The following is a 20,891-nucleotide window of genomic DNA, read 5'->3' on the forward strand; positions in this document are numbered from 1 at the left end:
TCTCTGGGCCTTAGTCTCTTGAGCAGTTAGAATAAGCCCGGTATGTACAGCCTAAACTCCAACTTTTTTCTTAAAGATCTCTTTCGGCCTTATAGGATTGTTTCTTGAATAGTTCCCTATAAAAAGCAAAGCACACAGCCATAATGGAGATACCACTGCCAGCTCAATCGCTTTTCACTAAGTAGTGCCTCAGCTTGGCCTGGGAAGGGGTATGGAGGGCAATATCTGCCAAGGAGGAGGGGGGTGTAGGAGAATGTCCCAAAGACCCCCCAGAGACTCTCACTAGCTGAGCACTGCCCTAATTTACATGATACCAAACATGACTATTAGGGGGGTTTTCCTGACACCAACTACTTCTGCGATTCTCTGACACCAACTGGGGGTCTAACCATTCGAGTCAGTTCCAAAACTACTACCAGAGTTAGGGTAGACTTCACAGATTAAAGGTTTAATCCAAGACTGACCCCACTTTAGATGCTGGCTGCCATCTTCAGATTTGATAATTCACTAGAATGAATCACAGAACTCAGTAAAGTGCTTCACTTACAATTACCAGTTTATTATAAAGAATACAACTGAGGAATAGTCCCATATAAGACATGCATAGGGCAAGATCTTGTGTGTGTGGGGGGGGGGGGGGACAGAGGCAGACCTGCTATGCCCTCTCTGAGTGTCCCACACTCCCAGCACGTCAACGTGGTCACCAACCAAGAAGTTCCTTGAAATCTGTCCTTACGAGGTTTCTATGAAGGTTTCATTACAGGAGCTCGACTGATTAAATGGTTGGCTGTTGTGATCAAATTCAGTCTCCAGCCCCCCTCCTTTCCCCAGAGGTCAGGGCTAGGGCTGAAAGTTCCATCCTTCAATCACATGGTTGGTTTTCCTGGTGACCAGCCCCTGAAGCTATTGGTCCCCTGCCCCACAGTCATCTTATTAGCATACAAAGGGAAATTCCCAAGGATTTTAAGAGCTTTATGCCAGGAACCTAGGACAGAGAACAATTACTTATTTCTTATTATACCATAGCTATAAACTATGAACATAACCTAAAATTGAATTTCAAACATACACCCAATGGATGTAGTCCCCCTCAATATGTCTTCCTTCATCGAGGCATTTTTCATGTATTCCAAAACATTTTTGGCATCTTTTTGGGTATGAGGAGAGACAGGGTCCTTTAGTGTTGCCGAACAGTTTTTGAACTGACTGAAACATTTGGTTTCCTGTACATGTAGGACAACGTGTCTGAGCAAACATTGTCCTTTACTAAAAGGTGAACTCTGTTCAAGAGCTCAAGGAAATGCCATGCACAGCTGAGGCTCAGTGGTGGGACAGTGACAGTGACGATAGCTGCGGTGATGATGATGGTTTGTGAAGAATCAATCCTATTCATAGACAGTGTGACATTTGAAACAATTCTCTGTACAAATGCTTTCTCTCCCATATCCCATCTTTAATTTCTAATTTTCTTGTTCTCAGCAAGGTGTCTTTATAATAATGTTATTTCTTTAAAATTTAATTTTAGAAGATTTCTACCATCTTACCGAAATGACCCTTGATCTCATATTATGTTAAGAAACCTTTATTCCTGTCATATTTAAAGTTTTATTATCCCCAAATTGGAGTGATAAAAAAGATAATCTTGTTCTCGGCAAAGCGTGAAATGTCCTGTGGTCTCGCAGAGTTGCATACAACTCTCCTTCTCACCTTCTTAAGAGTTGGGTGCTATTTCTGTTAGATCGCGGAGGATAACGTCTACTGTTGTTAGTCATTCATGATACCGAGTCTTAAGGAAGCCAGTATCATATTATCCTTTCTGCCTTGGAATGTATATTATTCCCCAGTCTGAAAAAAAATATCCAATAAATTATTAAGTTCAAAGACTCAGGTGACATATTGAGATAGACCTATAACGTGGTACAGAAACCTATATGTGAGAATGCTGGATGAAATCAGCATTTGTTTTCCTACCCTGAAGCTTTTAAACCTTTTTTTTTTTTTCATGGCTGTGGCTCTCTGTGTTTTAAAATTCTTGAAACGAGGTGAAGTTAAATCCATCCATATCACAAAGCCCAGTTTTTGATAACCTGCTTACCTCTTACAAGATCAGGCAAATGTAACTGAGTAGTGAGAATTCCGCTTTCTCCCATTTTTCTTGGTCATTAACGCTTTTAGAACCAACAAAAAGGCAACTGACACTGTGCTGAGAGAATCAAGAAGAATTCTCAATGTAGGTGCTCAATAAAAACTCATTGGATTGAGGAGAATCATAGATACTTTGAAGATGGTATGATTTTTCTTTCAATCAAGGAAAATTGTTGGAACAAAAGAACAGAAGTAATAAAATCCTTCATTATGATAGAATCTAGTTTTCACGCAGACACTTCTATAAAATATAGCCTTGGCAAATAACCTTTAACTCTCCAATGACTTTCACAAGCTCCCCCTCAAGACAAGCTCAAGTCCTGGCAATGAACCCCTTCAGTGTTTCTCAACCTGATTAACTTTTTTCCCTTCTTCATATTATTTCAGACTTCTATCCTTTCTAGGAAGCCAGAATCATCACCATTTCTTTAATACTGCTCCTTGCAAGCATAACCTACTTGAACTAATTTTCAGTCTGCTTACCTGCCAAGCCGTTCCCTTCCTTTCTCTCCACAAAGCCTTTCTTGATCCAGGAAAAGGAACCAGGATTCCTCGGTATCTTATCCAGGACAATCCAGACTCAAAGCTACTTACAAAAGACATAAAAGACTCTCCCATGATTCTATGATTGCTAATCCTGTCTCTATTGAATGGGAAAAAAAAGAAATTCAGTAATTTCACCTAAACTTAACTTTACTTGAGAAATTCCCTATGGAAGCCCTAGAAGCTTCCATAAAATTTCTAAAAGTCAGAGCTGGAGAAGGGTCCAGAGTGCCACAGAGCCTACGGGAGGAGCAGGAGACCGAAGTCAGGTGGGATTGGGAGCAGAGGCTGCAGGGAGCAGGGACATTCCGTGGTTGGCACACAAGCCATGCCAGGAGGGACCTCAGAGGCCAGCATTGGCAGCAGGGGACAGGCAGTGCATCAGAGTGGTTAGGAACATGTTCCGAGGAACCAGTGTGTCTGAGTAGAGATCCTGGCTCTGACACTAGCTGAGGGAGATTGGGCAAGCTGCCTAAAGTCTCTGAGCCTCATGGGTGTGTCCACGTTGTAAACATTATGTGGGCTCACTTTAAATGTCCACGTATCAAGATGGAGTAGATACAGGTCAAGAAACATGACTAAAGAAACACTTTATCTTTTAACTCTATCATTTTATTTGAAATCCCATAAATTCTAATTTGCAAAATCTTGAACTCTCTGGGGAAAAGATGTAACTCTGACTTCCTAAAGCACGTTCAGATTCTCTTAGTGTTTATAGCGTTGATGTATTTTGACTGTGAGATAAATTTAGCATTTTCACTAAACTTTAAACTTTTAAAGTTTTCCTAAAACTTTAAAACATTCACAATAATAACCAAATTATAAAATGCCTCGGAATAAACTTAACAAAAATAGTAGGGGACGTAAGTAAAGAAAAGGATGAATTTTAGTAGGAGACAGTTTTACAATGTCATTCATTAAATAACCCTTCCCCCTTTCCCTGAATTGAAAAGTCAATTAATCCTGTGTTTATGACATCCTATCATCATTTCTAATTAACACTGCATGGGGATTCTCAGCCAGTGAAGTAAAGAAGAAAACAGAAAGGAATAAAATGTGAGAAAGGAAGGAAGAAAGTTCTTATTCTTTATAGACATAGAAAATCCAAAATTGTCTCCTAGGATGAATAAGCAAATTTAGTGAAGTAGGTATAAACATATGAATGTACATGTAACTTTTATTTCTATATAGCAGAAAAAAGTTATAAGTGAAAAAATTTTAAAGTTATCATTTGCAGTAGTATCAGAAAATTTACACAGACATACAAAGGATGTGGAATAGCCAAAACCATTAAAAAAAGAACAAAGCTAATGAACCTATACTTCTAGTTGTCGAGTCTTATGAAAGAGCTGTAATAATAGTGCAAGATTAAGTATAGATATAGACCGATAGAACAAAATAGAGACCAGAAAGAGACGCACACATATGTAGTCCCATGGTTTATGTCAAAAATGACTTTGCGGTGCAGTGAGGAAAGAACAGTCTTTTCAACAAGTAGATCTAGGTCAATTTGGTATCTATGTTAATTGCTATAACCTATTTGGAAAGAAATCTGGCAAGAAATGCTAAAATGTGGGGCACCTGCGTGGCTCAGTTGGTTGAGCATCCAACTCTTAATTTTGGCTCAGGTCATGATCCCAGGTTCATGAGATCGAACCCTGCCTTGGGCTCTGTGCTGAGCATGGAGACTGCTTAAGATTCTCTCTCTCTCCCTCTCTGCTCCTCTCCCCTGCTTGCACTCGCTCCCTCTCTAAAAAATAAACATAAAAAAATAAAGGAACTGTTAAAAATGTAAAGGGTAAACACCCTTTGACTAAACCAAACCATCTTAGGGAATCAGTAGTACAGAAATAAAAGCATGTGTACTCAATGATGTATATGAATAGACAAGCATGTACAAAAACTAGAAACAACCTCTATGGTAAGTGACTGAATAAATTAGGATGCGGCCATCCCATGCATTGTTATGTAGCCATTAAAAAGAATGTGTTCGACCATGTTAGTAATGTGTAGCCTTTATTGTGTGTTCATCGTGTGCTAGGCACTGTTCTAAGTATTTATGTGTATAAATTCATCCCATCCTGTAACAGCAATATGTTGTAATAACAATTGTAATTACAATATTATTTCTGTTTCATGGATGAGGAAGTTAAAATTCAAACAGACCAAATATTTTACTCAAGCTCACATAGCTGGTGTGTGCTTGAGGTCTGAGTTTGAATCAAAACAGTCTTACTCCAGAATGCACACTCTTAAACTCAACGTAGTTATTCTGCCTCCCTGAATTGATTAAAGAGGGATTCTTCTTACATATTGGTAACTAAAAAAAGCAAATCATGGAAATCTAGTTATCCCATTTCAAAAAACAAAGGAAAGAGAAAAGGGAAAAGAAAAAACCCACATGAATATACATTTGTTAGAGGATTTTAAAAGTTTTGGAAAGATACTCCTGAAACTAGTAATACTTATTACTTCAGGATTGAGTGAGAAAGGAAGACATTATTAATTTTTTCACCTCTTTATTATTTTAAGGTATAGACAAGTACTGGAATACTTTTGTCATATTTTAATCCAACAAAGTGAAGAAAAAAATAAAAGGCAGCCTCCACTTCTAGATTCACTGAGTTTTCTTAAGAATAAAAGTTTCAGGGGCGCCTGGGTGGCGCAGTCGGTTAAGCGTCCGACTTCAGCCAGGTCACGATCTCGCGGTCCGTGAGTTCGAGCCCCGCGTCAGGCTCTGGGCTGATGGCTCGGGGCCTGGAGCCTGTTTCCGATTCTGTGTCTCCCTCTCTCTCTGCCCCTCCCCCGTTCATGCTCTGTCTCTCTCTGTCCCAAAAATAAATAAACGTTGAAAAAAAAAATTAAAAAAAAAAAAAAGAATAAAAGTTTCATTTGGTATGCCTGGGTGGCTCAGTTGGCTAAGTGTCCGACTTCAGCTCAGGTCATGATCTCGCAGTTTGTGAGTTCGAGCCCCACATCGGGCTCAGAGCCTGGAGCCTGCTTCGAATTCTGTGTCTCCCTCTCTCCCTGCCCCTCCCCTGCTCATGCTCTGTCTCTCTCTGTCTGTCTCAAAAATAAATAAAACATTAAAAAAAATTTTTTGAATAAAAAAAGAATAAAAGTTTCGTTTAACAATTGGACAAGAAATTAATAAAACTTTTCTTCTAATTTCTTACCATAATTTAGGCCCACAAGGATCTAATCTGTTATGGTCATTCTGCATGACATTTGCTCATTCATCTTCCAAATTATCTACATCTGCATAAAGTAGATTCCCAGGAAACATTGTTTCCACTCCTTCCTGTTTATTCTCTCCTTCTTGCCTCTCTCTCAATGAAATAACCAGTGCCGTGATCGTAAAAGCAGTCTTATTTTCCGTCTTTTGTTCTGTTCAGGTGACTTTGGCTGCACTAGTTCTCTGCATGTTCTCCCCGTGTGTCTTTCAGAAAGAGTGAGCTCCAAACAGAACTTGCTTCACTGTGGCAGGATTTAAGCTCAAAGCAAGACAGGGAGATTTTCAACTGGACAACCTGTTAATGGAAGAATGCATTTCGTTAGGAACAGGGCCAAAGTCCTACCTGTAGAATCATACGTAGTGATTATAGAAATGCAAATAGTCCATATTTCTAGAAATACCTGCTTTTTTATAGGCTAATCTATGAATCTTAATAGGATATAAAAATGATATGTGTGACATTTCAGCAGTGCAGAGACGTGAAACTTTGCATTTTACCTTAGGCAAGAGTTAAATATCTTTCACATAAAATCATTATATGGAATTGGTATTTGTGTGTTTGAGAACTTTACTTCAGCCAACAGTTTGAAACCATGCATTTCATGAACACTTTTTGCTTCTTCTCAGGTCCCATTTGCTATCTCGCTGCCATCTATATTCAATCTTGAGAGACTTTTTGATCTTGCTAACGGTTGTATTGTATCAGGAGGAAGCCTCTTCGACTGGATGGTGTCGATTATTCCCTAAACATTCTTCACATGTTAACCTTATAAAGGATTTAAGTGATACTGTTTTTCTTGGCTTAAATACATTTTTGGAACTGTCTTCTCACAACAAGCAAAATAAAATTGTTTCCTCAAAAATTTCCTCAAAAATTATAGTTTGAGTAATGTCTTAAATTGTATCTGAATTAAATAACAATGCTGTTGCTTATTAAAACAATCTTACAGAACTGTTCATAGAAAATATGTTTGTGCAAGGTGCAACTATTCCCATGGTCATACAGTTCACGTACAGGTTGTCTCTAGATGTGTCCATAAAACAAGATTGGATTAAAACAGTGGTTCTCAACTGGGGGCAATTTTGCCGCCAGGGGACATGTGACAAGGTGTGAGGACATTTTTGATTGCTGTAACTGGGAGGAGGGTGCTACCCGCCTCCAGTGGGTAGAAGCTAGGGATGCTGCTACCTATCCTAAGAGGCCCAGGAGGGACCCCCCACGACCAGGGATCATCTTGCCCAGAATGTCAATAGTGCCAAGAGTGAGAAACTCTGGATTAAACCTCAACATGTGGTCGGTTCAACTTTGGAAGTTTGTCTATGTGGTTTGGAAAGAAATCTGTAGCAAATTAAGACCTTTCATATTTTATACTGCTGGGAGCCACATTATATAAAATTTTAGAGCATGGACTATGGAATTATATAGAACTGAGTTTGAACAGTAACTTCACCACTTCCCAGTTCTGCTCCTTTAGGAAAGTAACAAATTCTTCAAGCCTTCGTTTGTTTCCTCATTTGTAGCATGGGGCTATTAATAGGATTGCTATGTGAATTAAATTAAGTGAGATGGTGTAATAAAGGACTCAGCGCAATACCTGAGGTGGTACTAATCACCGTGCTGGGAGTTATCATGTCCCTGCCAAGGTGGAGGGGGATCAAGGTGATGGGAGGGTCATCCATTTTCTTTAACATTGAAGAAGGCTACGCCTAAATGCTTCCTACATGCCAGCCTGTTCATGCCATGAACAGCAACAGTAAAATGAAAAAAAAAAAGTAGGTATAACCTAAATGTATTTTTCTAAAGTTAAATGTGGTTAATTAATTGCCCTTTATCCTGAGATTATGAATTTTCTGCTTCCTATTGGTGTTAAATTGGCTTTTCTTTTATGAAGTAGTGATAATAGTAGCTGGTAACTATTTACATTTTTTAATGTTCTTACTTTATAATAAAAGAAAAAAGTAGCAACTGTATTCTGGTCCCTCGTTTTTAAAAAATTCACACAGCCATGCAGTTCCAAAGTCCAGGAACAGCCAAGGTAGAATTGTCCTAGAATAGTACATGGAGAAAATGAACCTTAAGCAAGACTTTTAATAATAAGAATTTTCACGGTCAGAAATTTGCTGGTAGGGAGGATGCTGTAGGAGAACAGATGCATAACAATGATAATGAATATGGTTTGTATGTCAAGGACTTTCTTGCTACCTATCTGGAGTGGACAGTCATAATGGAAAATGAGCTAAACTCTAAGAGTGGAACTAGATTGAAGGCTTCAGGCTTGATTTGGTGTATCATAGGGTACTATGACTGGCGATTAAGGAGAGGAGTGACAAATTCCTAGCACTAGTGGAATTTCAATGTTGAGTGAGTGAAAAAGAATGAATGAATGAATGAATGAATGAATGAAATGATGGTCTGGCTTTCAGAAAAGATATGTATTCAGTATATAATGGAAAGGGAAGAAACAGAGACAGAACAACTGGGATACCATGCTGCAGTGAAAGAAAAAGGAACTATTTCCCTTTGAATTCAGGGAAGAAAATTGCCTGATGACTATACCTTCATATGAAATAAAGTTTGGGTCTTGCAGGAAAGCCACTAAGATATGATGGGTTTTATGTGGTAAGGGCTTCCAAATCCTTTGTCCAGAGACTGGAGCTTATAAGTTTCTCTGGTAGGAGAGAGAATGCCTTTAAAGGTTTTGTGTTCCTCAGAGGAAAAGTTTAATTTATGGGAAGTTTAGCCACCAGGGGCAAAAAAGGCACAACAGGTTACTATGCATTTAATATAGGTGTGGAAATATAGCATGACTAGTAACCAAGGCCATTTACTTCAACCTAATATTAATTTCCCAGGAGTGTATATGCATGTATTCCACTGTTTGTCACTAGTAAGTTTTTACTAACTGGGTGCTTTTCATTTTTTTGAAAACATTTTTAACATTTACTTATTTTTGAGAGACAGAGAGAGAGACAGAGCACAAGCGAGGGAGGAGCAGAGAGAGAGGAGACACAGAATCTGAAGCAGGCTCCAGATTCCGAGCTGTCAGCGCAGAGCCCGAGGCAGGGCTTAAACCCACGAACTGTAAGATCATGACCTGAGCCGAAGTTGGATGCTTAACCGACTGAGCCACGAGGCACCCCTCATTTTTCTTTATTTTAAATATTAGTAGATATAAAGGCGTGTACTGTTTTATAGGACCCTAGAATAATGCCTGGCACATAGTAGAGGTTTGTAACATTTCTGGGATGGATGGATGGATGGATGAATGGATGGATGGATGGATGGATGCATGTGACCGAGGCAAGATGGTACTATGGGCTTCTAAAAGGAAGGGAAGCAAAGGTATCACCACCACCTCCGCCACCACTACCACTACCATTATTGCCTAACCTTTCTGGAACATTTTCTGTCCTCACAAGAATTAAGATCGTGATGCATATTGGATGACTCACCCCATGTTATGGATAAGGAAACAAAAGCAAAAGGCAGTTAAGTAACTTGGCCAATAATCACAGTTAGAGGCAGAACCAAGATTTAAATCCAGCTCTGTCTGACTGGAGAGTCTGAGCTCTTCATTGCTAAACTGGCTTCCCCAGCCCTTGTGCCCACTCCACTGCTCCTGGAAATTGGGAAGTCAAGGAAGAGGAAGACATGGCTGAGCCTCAAGCTAAAAGTGGAACACCTATTGCCTAGGAGCAGATTTTGAAACATGACTTGCAGACCTGAACAGATGCCCCAAGAAAGCATGTTGTCCACGCCAGTGGTAGCCATGCCAATATACCGGTTTCCTCTGGGGATGGCAGATCCCTCCCAACTGTAACAGGTAATATTTCAGCACATTTTTACTTTTTCTCCACTCTTAATAACTTACAGCTGCTGTTATTCTTAGGTGTTGTTTTGACTGAGAAAAACACTGCGTAAAACTGCACCACACCCTATTATCGTAGTTGCCCCATTTTAAGCCATCATCCCAGAAATTCCCTCATCTCTTCTAAAATAGGAACACTCACTGGTTAAAGCTGAAACTTTCTGTACAAGGCAGTGAGGATGGTGATCAAATGGACTGAAGTACAAACAAAAAGAAAATTCAAACCTACTGGGATGAAAGATGTTTATTTCCGGAAATGTCTTTCAGGATTTTTTTTTTAAGACCAAATTACACAATTTGCACCTGCTTATTTTTTCATACAATATACAGTATCTGCAGATGCTTTATAGCACACACGTGCAATGTTTCCTATTTTAATTATAACAGAGAATGACGGGACGCAAACTGAAAGGGGAGAAGGGAAGCAGAAAGAGGGGAGGGAAGCAGGGAGCGAGAGAATAGAGGCCAATGCCAACAGCTAAGTGATGGGTAATAAAATCCCAGAGCTTCCTATGTCTTTCTCCATATCAATCTCTAAGAAATTGCTTTAGAAATTGACCACCTGCCAGCTATTCAGACGCTTCAGGGCAGTAGTATTTGTTCACTTCATGTGTTGGCACTTTACACAGTTCCCACCCCAGCTAACTTGTTCTCCTTCACTGAATTGCAGGGGGGAAATGGCACATTTCTGGAGAGTACTAGAAGCTTGGTTTCTGCCTCTATTCCGCATTGCTCTTCCTTCTTCTGGACAACATGGTATGAATCTCTCCATCCTAATTCAAATGACAGAGCATAGGGCTCCCAGAACTCCTTGGGCACTTGCTGGTGCCCTACTCATTTGCCTCTAATAGTGTCCTTTAGCGTAGAGTTTTGCACTGTTGTATTTTCACAGTGCAGTCTTATAACCTTAGCTTAAGGGTGTCATAAGTGTGTGAGTGTGTCCCACATTCCTTTGGGTTTCATTTAGCTTGAGACCAAGCACCTCATTGTTTGCACTATATCTTGGGATGTACAATTTCCCTACAACCTGGAAATTTAGGTGAAATATCTATCTATATCTATATCTATATCTATATCTATATCTATATCTATATCCATATCTATACCTATATCTATCTATACCTATCTATCTATCTTTCATCATAAAAGATATCTTCAACCTATGGAAAAAGAAATTTTAATAATTTAATATTATCTATGTGTGCGCAGGATTGGACAAGCCCATAACTGTGGGTTAGGGGAGAAAACAGTGGACCAGGAAGTCCACTCTTTAACCACCTTTTCTCATTTTCTCATGCTTGAAATGTTTGTGTTATATCTCCCAAAGAAACTTCGCCCATGTGCCCAAGGAAACTTGTGCAAACTGTTTTCCTGATGCATTGATTACAATAGCAAAAAAGAAGCAAACAAACAATCTACCTAATTTCCCTCAGGTAGAGAATAGAAAAATAATAGTGTAGTCATATAGTAGAATGTAAGACAGAAATTACAAATGAATGCATAACAGACTACCAAAGAACAGTTAGTTTTAAATGAATTAAAGAGATATTTATCTGGATACACTTCAAAAGTAGGTTGAACAAAAGAAAAAAATGTAGTGTTAAAGAAAACATATAGGAAGACACCATTTATATAAAACTTTTTAAAACAGGTGAAATGACATAATAGAGTCTTTATGAATGTGTGAGTATATACTAACAACATTTTGAATACAGGTTAATAGTCAACCCCAAATTCAGGTTTCCAGTCACCTCTTAGATGAAGGAGGGGGAATGAGATCTAGCAAGAATGCCCAAGAAGTTTCATTTGTACTTGTAAAATTGTCCTTTTTAAGCGGGGTATTTGTTATATTGGTCTCTACTTTTTTTTTTTTTTTTGGCATACATGAGACATTTCATAAATTAAAAGCAAATATATCATTTTCCTTCCTCATCTTGTTGGCCAGCATACTTTGTGTGGTTCTTGGCTCACCTACTGGTGAATATTAAATGTGAGTTGTGACTCTGGTCTCATTATACAGCTGTAACTGAGTAGTTCACATCTGGTTCCATTATTTGGAGTTTTAGTGACAACTAAAAATCATCTGGAAACTACTGTCAGATTATATATGTGCTCAATTTTAGAAAACTCAAATCTATGAAAATATTAATTTTTAATATAAGTTAGTAGAACCTCAGTATATGTTTAATTAAATTGAGGCAGATTCTCTGTGCAGTTCCTGTCAATGGTAAATTCCCTAGTTATACTTTAAATTATTTGATCTTCCAAAATTAGATATATGCAGGACTTCTTACATGATTGCTAGTTATGCAAAATGAGGGTCATTGTAAAATCCATCTATCCATAATTTCAATGTTTTTAAAAATGTATTAAGGAAGAAGTTTCTCTTCTCTGAAGACTCATTTCCTTTTTTTGCTTTACATATCAGTAGAGCTTTATGAGATGAAACTTTGACACTAAAATTTCCATAGCAACAGATATTTTTTGGTCATAAATACAGACATGATTAACGGGAAGGCTTTAGTGACAGGAGTTTTCTTCATAATTAATTCATTAGTTAAAATGCTGGGTTAAGAGGCATAGGAATTTTATTACAAAAAGGACATTTTCGACTGGAGCTTTGGAAACAACGCAAAATTAATTGTTATTAAATTGTCTTTGGTCCTGTTTGATATTTAAGATAACATTTATACATTTTGTATTTAATAGCTGAGAATGGGAACGGGTCTAAAAACCACATTCTGCCCAAGTGCAAATCACCTTGATCCCTCCCTTAAAACTGTCCACAGTGTGAAAGAAAAATCAATAGATTTCTAAATAATTTGAAGACTTTCGAAGAGTTTCACAACTTTCCTAATTTAATTCTCCCCCACAATATTCATGAGAAAACTTGAACTGATGTCTTTTCTCGTCATTACAAAAACAATTCAGAACTAATATAGAGGATTCGTGTAATATTAAAAGGTACAAAGTAGAAAGTAGAAGTTACCCCAAAATCCACCACTGTGAAACAATCAATGTTAACATTTAAATGTATTTCCAATAGCATATCTAATTGTCTTCCCTAATAGCCAGAAAAACATAGTCTTAGACTGCTAAGTATTGAGATTTGAGGCAACTATCCATATTCCTTAGGTGAGTGCAGATGCCTTTTCAGAGCATATTCGTTGGGAAAATGCCCAAATTGGAAGTGTTTAGACCTGGTGGTCTGAATGAAATGCAGTTAGAAAAATCGGGGTATAATTAGATCCAAAGGAACTGCCCAGAGTTCTTCCAAATAATAAATATATGGTAATGATCCATAGGAAGGGAAAAAGTCCACATCAAATCTTCATTTGTCCTTTGGAGGCTAGTCATTTAATCACTCTTTCTTAGATATGCTAGTATTTCCCTGAAAAACTTTGGTCATTAATTTAAGCACACCCTTGTTCATTTGATAGATTTTATTCATTACTTTGTGCCTTTGCTTTTTTGGCAAGAATGTCCTTTCTCACTCTTTCTATTTACAAAATATTTATCAAGTGCCCACTATATGTTGGAGCCTACACATGAGGAATGCCGCTTAGTCCCTCCTTCAAAAAAAGGCCACATCTAATGATACAGCTCTTCTTTCTAGATACAGCCCAGGCCTCTTCCCTACTGGGACCTGTGTTTCCTGCCGCCCCCTGGTTTCTCCACACACCCACTCTATTTTACACATGCTTATTTGCATGTCTGGCCCCTAGCTTGAGGTCAGTGAGCAATGCAGGTGGATTTCAAGGAAACAAATGAATTTATTTTCCCATTTTTAATTTAGAGGCTAGCAGATACTGGATATTTCCACTTTTTAATGGAAATTTCTCATTAAGTTTTGATTTGCATTCCTTTGACTACACCTGAAGTTGAATGTTTTTTTATTTTTTACATTTGTTATCTGTGAATCACATTTTTTTTTCTATTTTCATGTCTCTTCAGGACCTTTACTCAATTTTTTACTTGTATGTCCATCTATTTTGCTGTTGTTATTGTTGTTGCTGATCTCCAAGATTCTTTGATGCCCTTTTCGAATACTTTGTGACATTGTTTTCAGATTTTTATTTGCCTCTCATCTTTCATTTACAATTCAGTGGTTTTTATTTTTAAAACTGTGGGAGTCAAATCCTGATCACTTAGATATATTCAGACCTGCTCAAAAAGGATGTAAGAGAGCTTACAAGTATGTGCTTAGTACAAAGATAAGGAGTTGAATTAATTTCTTGAAAAAAAAAAAAAAGATTACAACCCTTACACTCACTAGAGGTCAGCCACGGATGCAGCTGCATGCTTTCCTGCGGCACATTACAACATCAACAGTGTTGGGGAAACATGGGCCACGTACTTAGAAGCACTGGTATTCCCAGCACTAATTCCAGAGAACAGTTTTTCCTGTGGGGTCTCATGAGACTATATCCTAAATGAACTCTTTCTTCAACAGCAGCCTAGAGTGAAATGCAACCTATTTCATAGACCATTTCAAGGATTGTAGATCTACAAGGGACTGTATTTTTCAGACTTTCTTATGAGAATTTTTCATTTATTTTTTTAATTTTTTTTTTTTTTTTTGCAAAACAATATCCACATCTGATGAATCAATTTAAAACGATTCGGGAGGCATGTAGCAAAGAACAGATATTTATTGAACTTAAAACCAGTTTCAGGGGGCGCCTGGGTGGCGCAGTCGGTTAAGCGTCCGACTTCAGCCAGGTCACGATCTCGCGGTCCGTGAGTTCGAGCCCCGCGTCGGGCTCTGGGCTGATGGCTCAGAGCCTGGAGCCTGTTTCCGATTCTGTGTCTCCCTCTCTCTCTGCTCCTCCCCCGTTCGTGCTGTGTCTCTCTCTGTCCCAAAAATAAATAAACGTTGAAAAAAACAAAAATTAAAAAAAAAAAAAAAAAAACCAGTTTCAGGCCAAAAAAACCCCAGCAATTTTACTGGTTAAAAATATTTTTCAAATGCGTTGGGCTGACATGGAAAAACACAGCAAAATGGCTATTTTTCAAAACCTCAAAGGTTGATGCTTTGAATTGCTTGAACTAAGTTGGTTTATCAGTCTTGACATCGCATTCGGAAGGAACACCATCTACAGCCAGTGCTGCAGTAGTTCAGGTAACCACAATATATAGTTCTGCTTGAGGTGCTGTAAGTCAAATTCTAAAGTAGAGAAAAGAGAAGGGATTCTGCGGGAGCTGAGTATACATGGAAATACCATTTTGTGTGTACATTTTCTGGATTTCTGGCTGAAGGAAAATAATTTTTCTGACATGAAAATGTTTTTGGTTGGTTGGAGATTATAATTTTTATAGGATAATGGATTCATAGGTTTAAAAGACCCATAAAGTTTATCCAGTTCAGTGCTCTGCTGCAAGCTTAAATCCCCTTTAAACTGTCTCCCTCAAGGAGACACCACATTGAATAGCAGCCCACACTTAAATAGCACCACCATACAGTGGGTAAGATGGCCAGCAATGATATCAGGCCATGTGGGTTGGAGTCCTGGTTTTCTGATTTACCACCTACATAAACTTGAGTAAGTTTCTTAATCTCTCTGCACTTTGGTTTTCTCATCTATAAATTGGGGATAGATAAAGCATCTGGAACAGTGCCTAGCAGATACTGGACACTCAGTGTAGTTATCTTTTACTTTAATTGCATCTTACATTATTACATGCACCTTTAAGGAAAGTTCGGTTCTGCCTAGGAAGTTAAGAATTTTTTTTTTTTTAATTTTTAGTAATAAGAGGTATTCACCTCTAGTTACTGGCAGAGTAGCTTTCTTTGAACTATCATCTGGTAATAACCATTTTGAACTTAGGACTAAAAAGTATACATAATTATAAAATCAGAATTCACGGGGCACCTGGGTGGCTCAGTCGGTAGAGCGTCGGACTTCGGCTCAGGTCATGATCTCACAGTCTGTGAGTTCAAGCCCCACATCGGGCTCTGTGCTGATGGTGCAGAGCCTGGAGCCTGCTTCCGATTCTGTATCTCCCTCTCTCTCTGCCCCTTCCCTGCTCATGCTCTGTCTCTCTCTGTCTCAAAAATAAATAAAAACATTAAGAAAAAAAAATTTTTAAGAATTCAAATAACTATTTGAAGCCCTGGGGAATGGCTGAAAATATGCATAAATTGAGGGAGATATGATCCTTGAAATGAAGGAAACAAACTACATGAGACCCAGATTTAAATAGCTTTTTCCTTGAGAGCACTCCTCATTTTGTAAAGTACATGAGGGATAGAGCTCAATCAGGAAGAGGTGGATGAATGGGACTGAGGATTCACAGGGCAGAGTGTGGTGTTGTCAGAGCAGCTAGCGATTAAGGAAGGATATTTCAGAAAATTGGGAGACAGAGTAGGGAGCGCCAAAATCTGTGCACAAATTCCCCTCAAACTGTTGACTCCTTGACAAGCTTCACTTGTACATAATCAGACTCCAGGGAATCCAGTGGAAGGTAACAACTGGAAGGTTAAAAGAGCTGAGCAAAGGTTTCAGTAGGTGCTGAAAGTGACAAGTTTTGGAATTCAAGTCCAGCCAAGTAAAAGGGGCTTATTAAATTCTTTGTACTTTTCACTGAAATGCTAAGCGGGCCATGTCTTAAGAATGTGAATCCCGGGACTAAGAATGACAACTGAGACCTCAGGGAAAAATGACAAATTCATTCTATCAAACCCCCACAAGATGAAAGTGATTTGTCAGTAGTTTAATGGTCTACTAGAACAAAACTCAATAATCTTTAGAGAAAAATAATGTATCATCACAATATATTGTCCACAATGTATGGTGTATAATCTAAAAATTACTATGTATAAAGAAGCAAGAAACTATGCCCACAAACAAGGAAAAATGTCAAACAGATCCATGAAAATCTCAAATGTTAGAAATTGCAGATGAAGACTTTAAAATAACTATCATGCATGTAAAGGAATTGATTAGAAAGATTAATATAATGGGAAAAGAAATGGGGAATATTAAGAAAGATATGGAAGTATGAAAAAGAACGAAGTGGAAATCTTAGAAGTAAAAACAATATATCTGAAATAAAAAATTCATTGGATGAACTTAATAGCAAATCAGGCACCACAGAAGAAAAAAAGACAGTAAAACTTGTGGAATGGAAAGCATCAAAGCCAGCCTACATCTCTGGCTCAAAAAAATGATCTCTGCCTTTTAAAAAAGAACTCATACCCAAACAAATCATATTGAAACTTCTGAAGACAAAAGATAGGAAAAAATATTAAATCATCTGGAAGAAAAAGAGAGAACATACTAAGGAAAGGAATAATGGTAAGAATATAGGCTGATGTCTTATCAGAAACATTAGAGGCAAAAGATAATGGACAGATCTAGAAGACTCAATGACTTATATTTGACTTACTTCAACCATATCATTAATTACATTAATTATAAATGGACCCACACTTCTAGTTAAAAGGCAGAGATTGTGTGCATTTTAAATAAACACACTGACATGTTGAAAATCAAAGGATGGAGAAATGTATACCATTATGAACAGTGAACATAAGAGATCTGGTGTGATTATGTTAATAACAAGATATATTGCAAGACATGGATTACTGCCAGAGATAAAATGAAACATTTCATAATGATAAAAGCATCAGTTGATTAAGACAACATAACAACCCTAAGTATATATGCATATAATGATAAGAAATGTTTCTTTTCCTCTCTATCTGTAGGGCCCCTGGGTAGCTCAGTTGAGTGACTGACTCTGGATTTAGAGCTAAGGTCATGATCCCAGGGTTGTGAGACTGGCCCCCACTTTGGACTCTGCGCTGAGCATGGAACCTGCTTGAGATTCTGTCTCTCTCCCTCTGCCCCTCCCCGCTGCTCACACGTGTGCTCTCTTTCTCTCTCTCAAATAAAAATAAAAAATTTAAAAAATGTTTATTTTCAAAACATCTTGTACAGTTATTCCCTTTATGAGAGAGTTGCCTTGATTAGGAAGATGTTTCAGTAAGTCTCTTGGAGCAGGTGGTTTCTGTGAGCCACAGGTGTGGGCTGGGTTTGATGATTCAGAGAAGCAGGTAAAAAGCCTTTACTTGAGACAAGGAAATAGAATCAGCCATCTTCCCACTTCATCCAGGACAAAGCTGCTTTTTGGAACATGGAATTTCAGTGCAAAAAGCAGGAAAGTCCAAAAATTAACACAGTCCCATGCAAGCTGGGATCATTGTTCATCCTACAAAGAGAGGGATTAATTTGTTTTGGAAATTGAGAATAAGAGAGTAAAGAGAGAAGAAGAGAAGGGATAGCCAAGAGATGTGGGAAGTTGTATAGTAGTTGAAGTTTTACTGAACCCTCAAACCCTAAGCACAATTACTGAAATCACAAAATGATAGGTACAGAGTGTGTGTGTAGGCTTGGGAAACTTGTGATGAGGTAGAATGGGTGAAAAATAGATAGCATATGTCATGGACATGGAATGCATGGAGCAAGGATCATGAGTGCTATGGACTGAATGTTTGTGTTCCCCCCAGATTCATACATTGAAATCCTAATCTCCAATATGATGGTATTTGGAAGTAAGGTCTTTGGGATGTAATTAGGTTTTGGTGAGGTCATGAGGGCACAGTCTTCATAATGAGATTAATGCCCTTACAAGAAGATACCAGAGAGCTAACTCTCTGCCATGTGAGGATATAGCAAGAAGGCAGCCATCTTTAAACCAGGAAAAGGGCTCTCACCAGTGAATTGGCTGGCACCTTGATCTTGGACTTCCCAACATCCAGAACTGTGAGAAGTAAATGCTTGTTGTTTAAGCCACCCAATCTATGGTATTCTGTTACAGCAGCCCGAACTAAGACAATAAGTCTTCAGGAATTTGTAGAAATCATGAGGATAACCTTGGACTGTTATATGCTATGAAATGGGAGATTTGTATCAAGTTGGTATATATTAAGGTCAAAAAGGACTATGATTTAAATCTGGATCTCATAACTGTATTAGTTAAATATATTTTCGTTTTGGTTAATAGAAAATCTATCCAACTAGATCAGAAAATAAAGGGAGTTTATTCACTCATTAACCGAAAAGTGCACTGGTAAAGTGGCCTTCAGGTTTGATTCAGTCTGGGAATTTCAGTCACTTCTGGGCTCTGGTTCCATTTTTTAGCAAGTATCTTAGCACCTTCTTCCCTGCCACCTTTCATATTCAGACTGGTATCACAGTTGGCATCGCAGTTCCAGGACTCATGTTCTCACACAACATGATAAGCCAGCAGACTTGCTCTGTAAAGAGCAAGATAGTAAATATTTTAGGCTGTGTGTCTCTGTTGCAGCTAGTCAATTCTGCTATTGTAGTGCAAAAGCAGTCATAGATAATATGTAAACAAACGCACATGGCTGTGTTCCAACAGAAATTTGATCACTGATTTGAACTTCATATAACTTTCATGTGTCATGAAATATTCTTCTTCTTTGGATTGTTTTTTCCTAATCATTTAAAAATGTAAAATCATTCTTAGCTCAAAGACTGAACAAAAATAGGCAGAGGGCTGTTGACGCACAGATCACAGTTTGCTGACCTTTTACCTAGAAGATTGACCAGTTTTAAGCAAAAAACTCTCCTTCTTCTCATGTGCTGCCTTTTCTTTTCTCCATATTCTCACTCAGGATGACCATATCTGTACCATTTGTGTGTTAAAATCTTCTAAATTTTCATCTCCAACCTAGACTGCTCCCTTATCTCCAAACTCCTATAGCTACCTGCCTGCTTGACATCTCCATTTAAAGGTTTAGTAGCATTTTAAATTTAACATAATTAAAACTCGTTAAGGAACTCTGCTTCCTTAAAAATAGGCCCAGGTCTAAGTGGTCGGCAGAAGTACCTTGGCATTCCCATGAACTTGACCCCGATGGCACAGGATGATTCTTCATCAGTCCTTATATTTCTAATATACTTATGGTGAAAATAAAGTATTCTAATCACTCTTTTTCCTCCTTGAGGGCTGAATAAAGCTTAGAAATAAATAAAAAATGTGACATCAGACTGAGGAATTTTTTGGCAATATCTGTCAGCTTTGGGAGATTTGGTGAGAAGAAATAGTCATGATTCAGTATCTTATTTGCACAGAGGGCACTAGATCTGACTTGGAACTTGTCCCATGTGATCATTTGTGATGTATCCATATTCTCCAGATACTGCTTTGGATTTTTACTCTTGCTCAACTAGACTCTTGCAGCCAGTCTCAAAGGTGTTTTAGCTCCAAGCGGGACAGTTAAATCACTTCTATTCTTTACAGATCTGTGTGTCTCTTCAGCTTGCCCCCAGTTTGTCCAACTGATTTCTTAATCAAGTTGCTTTGGCTTCTCCACTTTCTCCTATGTTTTGAAGAGTATTAATTTTCAAGATAAAAATGAACGTGCACGTGAACTTCATCCTTCATCTACTCAATAGACATTTTTTGATTATTGCTATATACTGGACACAGTTCCAGGCTCTGAAAATATAAAGATCCAGAAGCTGTGGCCCACGCTTCAGATGCTCACAGTCCATTAAGGACAACAGAAATGTAAACTTACAACTGATGATACAACAGGGTAGGTGTTAGAACAAAACTTGAACAAAATGTGTAGGAAGAGAAGGAAATAGCCAGCGTTCACAGAGATGATGCAGTTACTACACCAGGAAAAGAAAGAACAAAAGAGGAAAGGAAGGCAAAAATGAGAAGCCCAAGCCCAAGATATTGTTAGTTGAGCCACAAGAATGATTGCTTCCGGAAAGAGGAAGAATTGAGAAGATGTATTAGGCAGATGAAATGCCTAATGAGACCATAAATGAGGAGAATTGCTTCTTACAGCATATGAGAAGATAATTTTTATCAGATAATGAAATTGTTTTCAGTCTTCAGAATGAAAATGAATCCCTTGCTAATGCAAATCATGCTAATAAAGGGAGTGAGAGAGAATGTCGGAATTACACTTGGCTAGCGGTAGGCAGAAACCAACCTAAATAGTCTAGGATAAAAAAAAAAAAGAAAGATAATGAAGTAATCAAAATAATTGCTTAATAGGGAATGTGAAAGATCTGCAGTGTTAAACTATAAATGTACATTTTCAAGAAAAA

General features: G+C 38.1%; 1 protein-coding gene across 2 annotated transcripts in view; it reads left to right on the plus strand.

Annotated features, from left to right (window-relative positions):
* Window positions 1-7,894, plus strand: part of CFAP54 (cilia and flagella associated protein 54) — a 291,595-nt gene extending 283,701 nt beyond the window's left edge. For both annotated transcript variants that reach the window (XM_045463270.1, XM_045463272.1), the window contains one exon: window positions 6,551-7,894. In XM_045463270.1, the coding sequence (XP_045319226.1) occupies window positions 6,551-6,670 (120 nt within the window). In that variant the 3' untranslated portion in view covers window positions 6,671-7,894. The remainder of the gene's footprint in view (window positions 1-6,550) is intronic.
* Window positions 7,895-20,891: the final 12,997 nt, after the last annotated feature.

Source organism: Leopardus geoffroyi, chromosome B4 (genome assembly GCF_018350155.1).
Source record: "Leopardus geoffroyi isolate Oge1 chromosome B4, O.geoffroyi_Oge1_pat1.0, whole genome shotgun sequence".
Lineage (NCBI taxonomy): Eukaryota > Metazoa > Chordata > Mammalia > Carnivora > Felidae > Leopardus > Leopardus geoffroyi.